Below are 16,161 nucleotides of genomic sequence, written 5' to 3'. Positions count from 1 at the left end.
GAGTTACCTTTTGTGTTTTTTTTTCTAGTTCTTGTCATCATTTACAGATTTTCTGGCCTTCATGGTTCTGTTCAATTACATTATTCCAGTCTCCATGTATGTCACTGTGGAAATGCAGAAGTTCTTCGGCTCCTACTTCATTACTTGGGATGAGGAAATGTTTGACGATGAACTTTATGAGGGACCAACAGTAAATACATCGGATCTTAACGAAGAATTGGGGCAGGTTGGTTGATGACAAACTTATGATATTGGAGAAACCAGGAACTGCAAATATTAGTTTACACAAAAGGATACAAAGTGCTGGTGTGACTCAATGGATCAGGCAGCAGCTCTGGAGAACATGGATAGGTGGCATTTTGGGTTGGGACCTGTCTTCAGACCCGAAATGTCACCTATCCAAGTTCTCCAGAGGTGCTGCCTGACCCGCTAAGTTTGTGTCCTTGTGTGAAACTGGAGACCTTTGTTTTAGCCAGAAAGAGATGGTGAGCTAAGGTTTAGCCTAGAACTCATCCATAACGGCATGCTGCCTTCAATCGACTGCAGTGGACTCTCTACTGAAAGGATTTGGATGACTGGCTCACCAATAATTTATTGTAAACCAGGACTGAGATGGGAAAAACTGAGTAAGAGAGGGACTTGCTCCATTTTTCAGGATCATTGACTTGGTGGTTTGGACTCAAAATTACTAGTAAGATTAAACGAGAACTTACCAGTTTGACGTTTGATCTTTATTTTATGAGGAGTTACGATGAGGGCTTACATGAAGACCCCGCCAGCACGCATGCGCGACATTCTTCAAAGCAGCGGTGTGGAATCACAGAAAACACAGTAATTGAAATAAACATAATAAAGATAAGGAGAACTAAGATACCAGTTGACCTTTATAATTGAGGGTGGGAGCGGAGGGCACGTAATCCTTCATCGTAGCTCCTCATAAAATAAAGATCAAACTTCAAACTGGTAAGTTCTCGTTTAATCCTACTATTTTACTTCGGAGTCACGTGAGTGACTACGTGAAGATTTTAAAGCTCTGTAATTTCAAACCGTGTAACAGTCCATGCTTCACTCACTGCCAAAGTCATCCAAAGGAGGAAGTATGTTATCGTAATTAAACATGAATCAGTTATTTAAAAAACAATAACTATTTATTTTAAAAAACAAAGAAAAAATAATGCTCACCCGGGCTTAAATTATATATTTGCAGAATTTAAAATCCTCTCTGCAAATAATACAGGTTTTACAATCGGCTTATTATAGAACATTTGGAAAGTTCTTTCCATGGACCACCCCGCTGTGCCAGGATATGGTCCAATGGCATGTCCATATTCTTAGCCGCCGATGTAGATGCTGCCCTGGTGGAGTGAGATGTGTAAATGTCAGTATCCACCCCAGCAGCTCCCAATACCTGTCTGAGCCATCAAGAGATGGTTTGTACTGACACCCGACCATGTGGCTTTTTGTAGCTGACGCATAGTGCCTTTTCTCTCCCTCGGGGTTCTTTGGTTGTGTTGAGATATTGTAGCAAATGTGACTTGACACATAAAAGGGGATCAGGTGGGTACGCCCGGAATTCCATAATTAGTCCTGAAGTTCCCGGTCTGCTGTTTTACCAGCTCCCAGATAGTAAAAGTGACTTGGTCCGCTGATATGACCATGTTGTCCAGTCTGAGAAGGTGTAGGGATTGGACCTTTTGGGCTGAGATTAAAGCCATCAGCATTGCCGTTTCCAGGGTGAGCTGTTCCAGAGTCAGGGATCTGGCTGGTGACCATCCCCTTAGGTATGACAGGACGACACTGACGTCCCAGATCCGGGTGTAACTTGGTCTAGGGGGGTTGGTATTAAAGATGCCTTTCATTAATTTGGCCACTAGCGGATGTGACCCTATGGATTGTTGTCCTGGTGCCTGCCACAGATAGGCTGACAGTGCACTCCTAGCACAATTGATTGTACTGTAACTCAGACCTTCCTTGTAGTGAAGGCTGGACAGGAACTCCAGTATGTTTGTTATGGTTGCTGTTCTATATGTTGTCCCAATGCTTCCCACTTCCTGATGCTGGGGAGGTACTGTTTCTTGGTGGATTGTCGGTGAGATGCTGCCATCATGTCCACGGTCCTGTTTGACAGTCCCAGGTCCAATAATGGTCTTTTTAAATTCTGTAACCCAACAGATTTATTCTGTCATGGCATGGGTGACTCTCGCCTGTGACAGGGTGGATCAATAGATCTGGTCTGCTGGGGATGGTCATGGGTGGTTCTGTGACCATGTCAAGGACCACTGGGAACCATGGCTGTGTAGGCCAGTCGGGTACTACCAAAATACCTGAAGCAAAGTCCATCTGTATTTTGCGTAGTACCCGACTGATGAGGCAGAAGGGGGGCAAAATAAAGGCATAGAAAAGTAGTTTTCCCCAGTTCAGCGAGAATGTGTCCATCGCTGCTGCCTCAGGGTCTGGTTCCCAAGCGACATATGTTGATACCTGGTGATTCAGTCGGGATGCAAAGAGGTCGATATCTAGTGTTCCATATTGCTTTGTAATTTCAGTAAATACTTAGGGGTTTAACATCCATTCGGTGTTATCATTGAATTTACGTGACCTGGTGTCTGCCACTGTATTAAGCTTACCTGGTAGGTAAGTTGCTGATAGCCAAATATGTCTGTCGATACACCATTGCCAGATTGTGTTGACCAGATTATCACATGGTATCGATTTTATCCCGCCCATACGATTAATATAGGCCACCACTGTGGTATTGTCAATTTGTAAGCGGACATGCAAATGGTGCATAGTTGAACAGTAAGCTTTTAGCCCATAAAACGCACCCAACATTTCCAAATAGTTTATACCCAGTGTCTGTAGTAGTGATGATTCTTGAATATTCCATCTACCACCCGTACTAGATATAGTGTTAGTTGCACCCCAGCCTTGAGCACTAGCATCCATTTGTATTGTGTATGTTGGATTATTGATAACGATGGGGCAAATGTTCACTTTCCACCATTGTAATTCTGATATTGCTTTAGCTGGTAATTTCATAGTTCGGTCAAAATGATCTGCATGTTGTTTTAGCGCTTGCACCTTTGCTCTTTGTTAGTTTTGGTAATGCAAAGATCTAAGCTGGGTAGCTGGAAATGCTGCTACTAATTTCCCAACTTGTCACTTGTCGAATGGTTGGTTGGTTGATTGGTAATCATTAATTTGTTGTAGGCTTGCACCAATTCTGCTGCTTTTTCCTTTGGCAACGTTACAGACATGTGGACTGAGTTAATTGTGAATCCCAGATAGTCCATAGTTGTGGATGGCGTCAACTTAGATTTATCTGGATGTATGACAAATCGCAGAGTTTCAAATAAATGTTTGGTAGCTAATTCTGCTGATTTAGCTAATTCCAGGGTTTTGCCTACTATCGAAATATCATCAAGATATGCCATGACAATATGTTTTTGTTTTCTTAATATTGCCAGGGCCGGTTTTAATATCTTGGTAAATAGTCTTGGGGCTGATGTTAGCCCATTAAGCAACACTTTGCACTGCCATAGTTGCCCCATCCAGTTAAATTTTAGGTATCTATGATGATCCTTATGAATGGGTACTGAATAGTATGCATCTTTTAAATCGATACATGCCATGAAGTATCCTCTGGAAATCAGTTGTTTGGCAGTAACAAATGTTTCCATCTTGAAATGTATATACTTAACAAAAGTATTCAATGTCGTTAAGTAAATTATGATGCGACATCCACCATCTCTTTTGGTTTTAGGAAAGATATTTGATACAAATTCCAAAGGGTCATTTTCCGATTTCTCTATGATTCCCTTTGTATGTAGTCTCACCAGTTCTGCCTGTCCCTCGCATATTTCTTTTTGTGAGTGGGTAAATTCCCTGTGGGGTGCATGCTGAACTGGCGGCATACTTTTTTGAATGAATTCAATTTTGTATCCCTGAATACTTTGTAGTATATAATTGTCGATAGTGATAGCTCTCCATGCTTCCAAAAACAGGTGTAACCTCCCCCCTGTTAGTAAGGGCCCTGCACCTTTTATGTTCTGGAAGGAACCAGACCCACCTACCTCCATTGTTACCGGTAGAATATTCATTTCTTGGGCTTCCGGCTCTTCATCTGTCGAGGTGTTGCTGTGTGGGGGTGTACGCATCTTCCATGGAGACTGCTCTGGGCCCTTTCCTAAAAAAGACTTCCAGGGATGATATGCGGGCCCCATGCTTTCACTAGTACCATGTTGTAGACGCCTACTGGTGGATGCGTAGGGGTGCTGCCATCTGGGTTGCATGGCTTTGCTCGTTCCGGGGCCTGCCCTCATGAGTCCAAGTGCTTTAGACTCCTCGTCCAGATCTTTTACCTGCTTTGGCAGGTCTTTGCCAAATAGCAGGATTTGTGGTTGTGAGGTTGGTGTTTTGCACAGCCCTGCAAATTTGGGGTTGAGGGCAGGTCTTATGGCTTCTTTCCGGAGGTTATTGATTTCATACTGTGTATTACACAGCAGAGCCAGGGTGTCTTGTTGGTTATTGGTCATTTCGACACTGTCCACGGAACGAGCGTATGAGGTTATGGCTGACATCAGGAGCTTCAGAATTTTTTGCAGTTTTAGTTCTTGGGTTCGGATACCCAGCCCAATGTACCCCCAGATTTGGCTATTGGCAGCCGGTACATTGAGCGATATACAAATTTCTGGTGGCATGTATAGTTCCATCGCCTCATTGACTACCTGTTCTTGGAGTGGGTTAAAGGACAGGTAGTCAATGCTAGCCGCCAGTTTAGGCTGAAACGGCTGTCCCGTATTACAGAGTAGCGGTTTACCACTCCCAGCAGCTCTTCCTGTTCCTGCACCCCCAGCATACTGCTGTTGTCTTCAGCCAATGACCCCTGTTCTTGACCAGCCCAGCCCTGGTCACCAACGCTCCCCTCTGCTGAGGGAGATGCGATGGCCAATGCTGGGTATTGCACTGTGCAGCTTGCGGCGTTGGGCTCGGCTGTACAGAAATTTTGTCGGTGACTGTGGACCACAGCGAGTGCGCTCCAGGTGCTGCCGGTCGCCCCCCACTGCTGGTACCCTCCGGGGCCATCACAGTCGGACGGGGTGCGACCTTCTTCGTTTGTCTTCCCTTGTTCATGTTCTCTATGAAGATAAATCACAACAAGGGTTTTTCAAATACGACCTCAGAATAAGTTTTACTTACCTGGAGGTCCCGTTTTAAACTCTGTTGCGGGAGAGCTCGTTCTCCCGCCCGTCGTTGTTGCACTGCGTGAGACTCTATGCACGCATGCATGCTGGCGGGGTCTTCACGTAGTCACTACCGTGACACCGAATTAAAATTACTGATACAAGTCACAGGGTTGTGCGGGAAGCACAATATGCAGGCTGGTGGTCTGTGACCAGTGGAATTCTGCAGGGACCTGTGCTGCAACCTCTGCTGTTTGTGATATATAAATATATTGGATGTAAACGTAGACAGACTGGTTCGTAAATTTGCAGATGACACCAAAGGGGTCACAGAGTCTGAAGAAGGCTGTCAAAAGTATATAGCGGGACCTTGATTAACTACAGAAATAAGTGAAGAAATACAGTGCCCTCCATAATGTTTGGTACAAATACCCATCATTTATTTATTTGCCTCTGTACCCCATAATTTGAGATTTGTAATAGAAAAAAAATCTCATGTGCTTAAAGTACACATTGTCAGATTTTATTAATGGCCATTGTTATTCATTTGGTTTCACCCATGCTGTTCTATGTTCTAGAAGGTGAATCAGAAGTGGGGAGGGATAGGGTTTCAAAGAGGAGGGGAATTAATTTGGGATGAATGGATTGAAGAGAAGATTGAGGAACAGTTGTATTGAGGAATTTAAAAAATATTGTTGCTGGGATTATTCAGTGGAATGAAGATGAAATGCATGCAAAACTGACACAGACAAATAATTTGAAACCGAAGACACACAGCATCATTGCAGGGAGAACCAGGCTAATAATCTGAATCATTTTTGAGGGCCACTCATTTGAAACATGTTTTATTTTGCCATATATGTCTAATTAACACTTTGTCTTTAGTTTAAATGTACACACCAGAGTTAGTTAGTTAATCTAGTTTCTGTTGTATTTAAAAAAAATAATAAATGAGAAAGCTGGCTCGATACTGGCCAGGCTCTGATTATCTTTATCTCCTGGCATGATCATAAATGCTCTAAAAGATGGTCTCCATGTGATCACTGTCTTTTGCTGAGCCAGGCTGACATAACTGACATCTTATTCGAGCTAGAAATGTATTCCACCTTTGTACAAAGGAAAAGTAAGCTTGAAAAATAAAATGCCACAGTTTCACCTGTGAATTTTATCATAGCTTGACTGCATCTCATCTCTAACTGTCATAATTAATAGCCCTGACTATCAAAAATTTCTCTCCCCTGCAGATTCAATTTTAATTGTCCCCCAGTGTACAGTACAGAGACAACGAAATGCATTTAGCCCCCTTGAAGAGCGACATAGCAAACGATTGTCCCGCGGCCATTAAAGCCACGCCGGGGGGGGGGGTGATTGCAGTCACCGAGGTACTTGTGTTAGAGACCCTGACAGCCGCCGGAAAGCAGCTGTTCCTCGACCTGCTGGTTCGGCAACGGAGAGACCTGTAGCGCCTCCCGGATGGTAGGAGGGTAAACAGTCCATGGTTGGGGTGAGAGCAGTCCTTGGCGATGCAGACAGCGCTTGCTTTGGACAGACTCAATGGAGGGAGCGTGGAACCGGTGATGCGTTGGGCAATTTTCACCACCCTCTGCAGTGCCTTCCGGTCGGAGACAGAGCAGTTGCCATACCATACTGTGATGCAGTTGGTAAGGATGCTCTCGATGGTGCAGCGGTAGAAGTTCACCAGGATCTGAGGAGACAGATGGACTTTCTTCAGTCTCCTCAGGAAGAAGAGACGCTGATGAGCCTTCTTGATCAGAGTAGAGGTATTGTGGGTCCAAGAGAGGTCATCGGAGATGTTGACTCCCAGGAACCTGAAGCTAGAAACACGTTCCACCTCCGTCCCGTTAATGTGGATGGGGGTGTGCGTGCCACCTCTGGACTTCCTGAAGTCTACAATGAGCTCCTTGGTCTTCTTGGAGTTAAGGGCCAGGTTGTTGTCAGCGCACCATGCTGCTAAGTGCTGGACCTCCTCCCTGTAGGCCAGCTCATCGTTGTTGCTGATGAGGCCAATCACCGTTGTATCATCTGCATACTTGATGATGGTATTAGTACCATGTACAGGTGTGCAGTCATAGGTGAAGCTGGGAGTAGAGGAGGGGGCTCAGCACACAGCCCTGAGGAACGCCGGTGTTCAGGGTGAGGGTTGAAGAGGTGTGCTTGTCTAACCTCACAGACTGGGGTCTTTTGTTAGAAAGTCCAGTATCCAGTAACAGAGGGAGGGGTCGATGCCCAGGTTACCGAGTTTGGTGATCAGTTTTGAGGGAATAATGGTGTTGAATGCTGAGCTGTAGTCGATGAACAGCATTCTTACATAAGTGTCTCTGTTGTCAAGGTGGGAGAGGGCGGAGTGAAGTGCCGTTGAGATGGCATCCTCCGTACTCCTGTTCTTGCGGTAGGCAAACTGATAGGAATCCAGTGTGGGGGGTAGGCAGCTTTTGAGGTGTGCCAGGACCAGCCTCTCGAAGCACTTGGTGATGCACTCTTCATCAGCCCATTTGTTTCTATAACTCTCATCTTGTTTTTATTAGCTCCGGACGTGGCTATTCCAAGGTACATTTCTAATCATATGCTGTAACATCTGCTACTCATTCTAAAATATTACATGCCATTCTGATCTCCATACAATTCATACTATTGGAAGGTTATGTCTTAATCATATCCTTCTCATAATATGCAGATCAGAATTGCATGTAATGTGAATAAGCTTGAGAGAGTGCAGGAAGGATTCACAAATATGTTGCTGGGACTGGAATGTTAGAGCTGTGGGACTGGTTCCCTCATTCAATGGAGACTGAGCAGTGATGGGCAGATACCGTTGGGGCAGTATACCTATTTTTAGATAGGTATATGTATGTATGTACAGGAAATGGAGTGATATGGATCATGTGCAGGTGGAGGAGATTAGCTTAACTTGGCATTGTGTTTGGCACAGACATTGTGGGCCGAAAGGCCATGCTGTTGTGTTCTATGTAAAGTGCATCAGGAAATTATATTAACCACTGATCATAATTAATTAATTGCAGACATAAGAAATCGAGGCAGGATTAGGCCATGTGCCCTTCGTTGGATGATCCCTAATTTGAAACTATTCTCCTTAAAGTAGGTTCCCATCAAAAGAAACATCTCTCAAAATCCACCCTACGACATGTCAGGCAGATGAGGTTAGAGGTATTTTCCTTGGTGAGATTAATGTTGCATTTGTAATGAAAAGTATTGCAAATGTAATCCTGAAATGGATCAAGCAGAAATTCCATGGGCCATATCTTTTTCCATGGAACTGATGCACTGCAATGCTGAGAACTATATTCTGCACTTTGCATCTTATCCTTTGCTCCATTTATTGTACTGACGTTTGACTTCATTGTGTTTATGTATAGTGTTATCTAATCTGTTTTGATAGTGTGCAATTTAAAGCCCTGCCCCACGGTACGAGTTCATTCCAAGAGCTCTCCCGAGTTTAAAAAAAAAATCAAACTCGTGGTAAGCACGGAGAATGAACGTAGCGGGTACGTTGGAGCTCGGGGACGTCTTTTAGCGGCCCGTAATGCTGAAAAATGTCCACGAGAGCCCCGAGTACTGATGTGTGGCCATTACCGTAAATCAGGGCAAACTCGGGAGAACTCTTGGAATTAACTCCTACCGTGGGACAGGGCTACTACAGTTTGTTACTCTACCTCGGTATAATTAAAAACCTAAACTGAGTGCTGCTATTCTAACTGGTGGCTTGGATATGATCCATAGCTGTATCTAATCTTGATTTTGATCGTTTTCCTTCTTTCCGTCACAGGTTGAATATGTTTTCACAGATAAGACGGGAACGTTGACAGAGAATAACATGGAGTTTATTGAGTGCTGTATTGATGGCCGTGTACATGTATCGCAATCTATATCCAATGGACAAAGCTTTTACAGCCACATAGCAATTGATTTCATTGATGCACCTGTGGCAGTGGTGGACCGGGTAAGAGAACAATTCATCATCAGCTGGGGGAAAGGATTGAACTTGCACTTTCTTTGGAATATCATTGGACAGCAAAGCAAAAGACTATGACTCAAATGTTGCAAATGCTCTAGAGCCTTTGTCTCTAAATCTACTCTCGTCCCTCGTGTTTATGTCAAAGTCATATGCAACTATCTCTCTTTAACTATCTTGACACTCAAATCCGCTCAATATATCTTTCCCCTTAATGCAAGCCTCTGGCATCTTTATACTGATCCCTCTGCAAACATGTTCCACTATCTGCGATATCCATTCATCTGTATGGGGTGACGAATGTCATATATATCATGACATCCTGACTCTTGTACTCAACGCCCCAACCTATGAAGGCAAGCATATCATATGCCTTGTTTACCACTCTTAATGACTTGTGTTGCCACTTTCAGAAGTTGGGGACTTCAAGATTCTTCTGCACATCAATGCTGTTTAGGGTCATGCTATTAATTGTATATTTTTCCCTTACTTGCACCCTCCCAAATTGTAACACCTTGCACTTGCTCAGATTACATCCTATCTGCCATTTTACCACCCATTTCTGTAGATCTATGTTTATGTCAAATAATTTATATGTATATTACAGACAGCAGAGGTCCCGGCACAGATCCCTGTGGATCGCCACTGGTCACAGATCTCTAGCCTCAATATTGTCCTTGCGCTGTAACGCTCTCTTTTATCAGTAAGCCATTTCCTAATCCATTTGACCGAGTCACTGTTAATCCTTGCATCTGAATCTTCTGAATCAGCCTACCATGTGAGTCTTTATCAAATGCTGTCCTAAAATCCATGTGGACAACATTCACCGCTTTACCCTTGTCGATCACTGACGCTCCTCCTCTTCAAAAAACTCGATCAGGTTCGTAAGAGATAACCTGCCATGTACAAAGCTATGCTGACTGTCTCTAATTAATCCATTCTCTTTCAAATGGGAGTATATCCTATCCCAAAGAATCCCTTCCAATAGCTTCGCCACCACTAACAGGAGTGTCACTGGCCTACAATTCCCTGGATTCTCTGCTTCCCTTCTGAAATAAAGGAACAACATTAGCTGCTCTCCAGAGCTTGTGGCTCGAGAAGATGCAAAGATATATCAAGTCTTCAGCTACCTACTCTTTTGCCTCTCTCAATAACCTGGGATAGGTTCCATCAAGTCCGAGGGATTTAGACAATAGTCAATAGACAATAGGTGCTGGAGTAGGCCCTTCTGCCCTTCGAGCCAGCACCGCCATTCAATGTGATCATGGCTGATCATTCCAATGAGTACCCCGTTCCTGCCTTCTCCCCATATCCCCTGATTCTGCTATTTGTCCATCTTCATGCTTTAAGAGCCCCAACACCACTTTCAAGTCATAGAGTGATACAGTGTGAAAACAGGCCCTTCAGCCCCACTCGCCCACACCAACAATGTCCCAGCTACATTACTCCCACTTGCCTGCGCTTCGATCATATCCCTCCAAACCTGTCCTATCCCATGTGCCTGTTTAACTGTTTCTTAAACGATGGGATAGTTCCAGCCTCAACTACCTCCTCTGGCAGCTTGTTCCATACACCCACCACCCTTTGTGTGGAAAAAATTGCCCCTCGGATTCCTATTAAATTTTTTCCCCTTCGCTTTGAAAAATGTCCTCTGGTCCTCGATTACCCTTCTCTGGCATAAGACTCTGTGCATCTCCCTGATCTATTCCTTTCATGATTTTATACACCTCTGTAAGATCCCACCTCATCCTCCTGCTCTCCATGGAATAGAGACCTAGCCAACTCAACCTCTCCCTATAACTCACACGCTCTAGTCCTGGCAATGTCCTTGTCAATCTTTTCTGAACCCTTTCAAGCTTGACAATATCTTTCCTATAACCTGGTGCCCAGAACTGATCACAATGTTCTAAATCTGGTTCTCACCAACGTCTTATACAACTGCAACATGACCTCCCAACTTCTATACACTTTCTTAATCTTAAATTACTCTTGCATATTGCTCACTGTCCTCAGTCCTTTTCCTTAAACAGAAACAAAGTTATCTCTTAGTACCTTGACTAAATCCCCAGATTCCAAGCACAAATTCCCTCCCTTATCCTTGAGCGATTCTACCTTCTCTTTGATTATCCCCTTGCTTGTAAATGTAGGTAATAAAAGATTTGGGATTTTTTGAACCCGACTTGTCAAAGCCATTTTGTGGCCCCTCTTATCGCCCACTTCAGTTCTTTCCTCCTTTCCTCAAAGGCCCTGTATGATTGCACATGCTTCCTCTTTTGTGTTTTTACTTTTGACCAAATTTACATCCTCTTTGGTCATCTAAAGTTCCCTTACTTTGCCATAATTATCCCTCCATACTGGAACATGCTGGTTCTGAACTATGATCAACTTTGATCAAATGTTTGATTTTAGTTCACTGAATGTTTCAATGTCCAGAGGCAGGGATGCCTGTGTGGGCAGCTGGTATTTTCTATAACTTATCTTGATGAGACTTTGGAAGAAACAGTCAATTAAATTTCCTTCTCTTACGTTTCACAGGCCAGTTGATACCATTAACTTGATGCTGAATTCTTCCAATTTGTGGTGTACCGTTTAGAAAATAACAATTTTGTTTGATGCTACTTAGATACATTATAAGGATTGTAGCATCAGGGATAACGGCGGATTGACAATGACTGCACCGAGACTCGCGTTAGGGTGAACTCGCTTGATCTGGTTTATTTATAGTGAAGGACAAAAGTGACGAGAAGGTCTGGCTCCGATGAGGGGAGCGCAATCCCTTGTCGTCTGTGTGGAAATCAGTAGGCACCGGCAATCTCGGGCTTGTCCCGACAGCTCATTCTTGCCTCAAATCGGGGTGCTGGCATTCTGTGGCTTTCCTGTCAGCTCAGTCTTGACATCTAAGGAGTCACTGTCTGTCTAGGGTTTGTCTGGCAGCTTGGTCTTGACCATGTAGAGAAGGTCCTGGCGGTCTCGGTCTTGCCCTCATAGGAGCCTTATGCGATCTAAGACTTGTCCTGCTGCTCAATCCTGACCTTAAGGGAGAGCTGGCTGTCTTGGCCTTGCCCAGTGGCTCATTAGTTGCCTTGCAGAGGAAGAACTGACAATCTTGGTCTTGTCCCGGCACCTCAGTCAGTCTCAGGTTTGTCCCAGCAGTTCTGTCTTGGCCTCGATGAGGGGATGCCGGTTGTCTCTGGTTTCTCTCAATAGGTCAGAAAAGGGGTGCTGGCTGTTTTGGGCTTGTCCTGGCAGCTCAGTTCATGCCTCGAAAGAGGTGCAGTAATCTCAGGCTTGTCCCTGCACTTCACTTTTGCCTCAAGAGCAGATGCTGGCAGTCTTTGGCTTGTCCTAGCAGCTCAACCTTTGCCATGGAGGTGATGCTGGTGATCTTGGGTTTGAGTCGGTGGCTCATTCTTTGCCTCATGAGGGGATGCCGGCAGACTCTGGCTTGTCCCGGCTGCTCATCTTCACGATCCATGTGCGGACGCAGTCCCTTGTTGTTTGTAGGCAGGTGAGGAGACACAGGCGGTCTTGGCCTTTTCCCGGCCTCTCAGTTTTGGCCTCGCAGGATTTGCTGGCTGCCTCAACCTTCGGAGCTCCTAGGCAGCTCCGTCTTTCATCAAGCCTGCAAAAGAAAAACACAGCTTCCTCCCACTCTCCCTTCGCCAGGAATTGCTATGGTTTTCAAGGAGGAGGATGATGAGGTGCAGGTGGGCCAATCCAATAAGAGCTGTTGGCTCAGCTCAACCCAGACCTCCATCCAGGATGCCAGTGCTGTCTGGTGCTGAGGATTGCTTTCCCCTGGCCCATGCTCTCTCTCGTGTATTATATAGTTTACAGTGTACTCTGGGCAGTGGGCAGATGTTATAGACCTGCAGGTAGACGCTCCCGCCCCCATGCGTCTCGGGCATATGGGGCTCGTCAGCCTGGGAAGGCAGTCCATCTAGGAGAGGGAAAACTCTGATTTAAATCCTCCGCTGCCTTGTGGCCATATCCAGTCATGGAAAAGGCTCCAGGAGTAAACCTCAAGAAAATCCGGAGTCGGAGCCCCGAAGGCAGTTTGTCGTTGTCTACAACCTCGCTCTGGCAGCTCTTATGACGGTGCTGGTGCCAAACTGTAATGGCCCTGCTGTTCCCTTGGATCGATCAGCGACATGGAGAGGGGGGACGTACTGCATGGGCAACAGCCTGTCCTCCATATCACATCGCCCAGGCTTGCATCCGAACACACATCACCCGCAAACTAGGATGCATCACCCATGGTCAGTCATGACCGAGAGGGGCCTACTATAGTGTACTATGTTCATATTTTCTGTTGTGCTGCTGTAAGTAAGAATTTCACTGTTCTATCTGGGACATATGACAATAAACCACTCTTGACTCTTGACCTGTGCGCAGATGATGGAGATCTGAGCGATGCACGAGGGAAGAGGCGCTGTCATGGGATATATAAATGCCAAGACAAAGTAGTGTACAGAACAAATAGGTGTCTGACCAACCACTGTTTACTTAGCTATTATTGATTTGGGTTATTTTACTTCCAGGGAAGAGAGGACTTGTTTTTCCGTGCATTGTGTCTTTGCCACACAGTCCAGGTGAAGAGGGAAGACCAGACAGATTGTCCAAAGCAGGATCAGGAAAATCGAAGATCTTCAGTTTATATTTCCTCCTCGCCAGATGAGATTGCTCTGGTAGAAGGTGTAAAGAGGTACTGAAAAGTGATCTAATTATGAACAGTGTGGGCAGGAGGGTGGTGGGCATTTGTGTGAAAGATGAGAAATATTATTTTTTGCTTACTGATACTAATTTCTATTCAATAGTACATGCCTGTAACTCAAAAGGACACAAGGTGTTGGAGTAACTTAGGTCAGGCAGCATCTTTGGAGAACATGGAAGATGATGTTTCGGGTCGGGACATCTTCTTCTGACCTCCTCTTGGAGAAGGGTCTCGACCTGAAACATCACCTATCCGTGTTCTCCTGAGGTGCAACCTGACACACTGAGCTACTCCAGCACTGTGTCCTTTTGTGCAAACCAGCATCTGCAGTTCCTTGTTTCTACACAATGTCTGTAACTGCTTGAGGCTTTTTTTTTTGTTGCATATCTGTGTTCTTTGCAAGGAAAATATTGAAACTATTGCACATTATTTACTCTATTGAGTCTGTTGCAAGGACTGATGATGGAACCTTCAACTTTTGCTGGATATAGCACTTCTGAACTAATGGTCCACTACTTTCAACGTGCATTATTCACAGGTTGTTGCTCGCCAAGAACTACCCCATCTTGCATTCCCTTTGTCCACAAGCTTACTTGGTGACTGGCTGCTACAGAGATATTAACCAACAGATCCAACATTCAATCCTCCTATGTGTCAAAAAAATTAAATTGCTTTGCAATGAGAAATAAAACAATAGTTTTTGAGGGAAAAATTCAGTTTTTACTTTCCAAATCAAATTCAACTAAAAAAACTTCTTTCCACTCTGCTACCTGTAAGGACTCTATCCCCCTACTTGCAATTCCTCCGTCTACGCCGCATATGCACCCAGGATGAGGTGTTCCACACCAGGGTATCAGAGATGTCATCATTCTTTAGGGAACGGGGGTCCCCCTCTTCTACCATAGATGAGGCTCTCGCCAGGGTCTCTTCTATGTCCTGTAGCTCCGCTCTCACTCCCTATCCCCCTAATCGTAACAAGGGCAGAGTCCCCCTTGTCCTCACCTTCCACCCTACCAGCCGTCACATACAACAGATAATCCTCCAACATTTTCGCCACCTCCAACGGGATCCCACCACTGGCCACATCTTCCCATCTCCTCCCCATTCAGCTTTCCGCAGAGATCGCTTCTTCCGTAACTCCCTGGTCAATTTGTCCCTTCCCACCCAAACCACCCCCTCCCCTGGTACTTTCCCTTGCAACCACAGGAAATGCTACACTTGTAGCTTTATCTCCCCCCTCGATTCCATCCAAGGACCCAAGCAGTCTTTCCAGGTGTGGCAGAGGTTCACCTGCACCTCCCCCAACCTCATCTATTGCATCCGCTGTTCTAGATGTCAACTGCTCTACATCGGTGAGACCAAGCGCAGGCTTGGCGATCGCTTCGCCAAACACCTCCGCTCGGTTCGCAATAACCAAACTGATCTCCCGGTGGCTCAGCACTTCAACTCCCCCTCCCATTCTGAATCTGACCTTTCTGTCCTGGGCCCCCTCCATGGCCAAAGTGAGTCCCACCACAATTTGGAGGGGCAGAACCTCATATTTCACTTGGGTAGTTTACACCCCAGTGGTATGAACATTGACCTCCAATTTCAGGTAGTCCTTGCTTTCTCCCTCCTTCCTAGCTCTCCCACAGCCAACTGTCTCCGCCTCTTCCATTCTTCTTTCCGCCCCCACCCCCACATCAGTCTGAAGAAGGGTCTCGACCCGAAATGTTGCCTATTCCTTCGCTCCTTAGATGCTGCCTCACCTGCTGAGTTTCACCAGCATTTTTGTCTACCTTCGATTATTCCAGTATCTGCAGTTTTTTCTTAAAAATTACAGAGCTGTTTGCACTTTACCAACCTCCAGGTGGATAAAATGATCCAATATTTAGAGACATGATGATTGTGAGATGCTCCTTCTGCCACATTTTCTGCTGCCCAATACAAAGTTGTATCCATTGCATGTTCACTAATGAAACACTCGAGCCACCCTTAACCATGTCTCCCACATTGATCTGCTACATATGTTTACTGAAGGAAACCAAAATGTTTTAATTGTTAATAGCTTAAATTCTATACACTAGCCCATCATCCTGGTCCGCTGATAACTTTATGTTTATTTAGATCATCGGGTACAACGCAGAAACAAACTCCTCGGCCCAACCAAGGTGCTTTCCTCAGCTGGCCCCATTTGTTTGCATTTGACCCATATCCCTCAAAAACTGTCCAAATGATGTTTAAACATAGTAATTAGCTGCAGATGAGATATAAGGAGCGCATAGGAGAGCTGA

The 16,161-nt window shown here is 45.1% G+C and overlaps 1 protein-coding gene across 3 annotated transcripts in view; it reads left to right on the top strand.

Annotated features, from left to right (window-relative positions):
• Positions 1 to 16,161, top strand: part of atp11a (ATPase phospholipid transporting 11A) — a 163,166-nt gene that overhangs the window by 52,557 nt on the left and 94,448 nt on the right. For all 3 annotated transcript variants that reach the window (XM_055637450.1, XM_055637453.1, XM_055637451.1), the window contains exons 12-14: positions 29 to 226; positions 8,989 to 9,162; positions 13,716 to 13,879. In XM_055637450.1, coding sequence (XP_055493425.1) covers positions 29 to 226; positions 8,989 to 9,162; positions 13,716 to 13,879 — 536 coding nt within the window. The remainder of the gene's footprint in view (positions 1 to 28; positions 227 to 8,988; positions 9,163 to 13,715; positions 13,880 to 16,161) is intronic.

Source organism: Leucoraja erinacea, chromosome 6 (genome assembly GCF_028641065.1).
Source record: "Leucoraja erinacea ecotype New England chromosome 6, Leri_hhj_1, whole genome shotgun sequence".
In the NCBI taxonomy this organism is placed as follows: domain Eukaryota; kingdom Metazoa; phylum Chordata; class Chondrichthyes; order Rajiformes; family Rajidae; genus Leucoraja; species Leucoraja erinaceus.
This window is presented reverse-complemented; position numbering and strand designations above follow the sequence as displayed.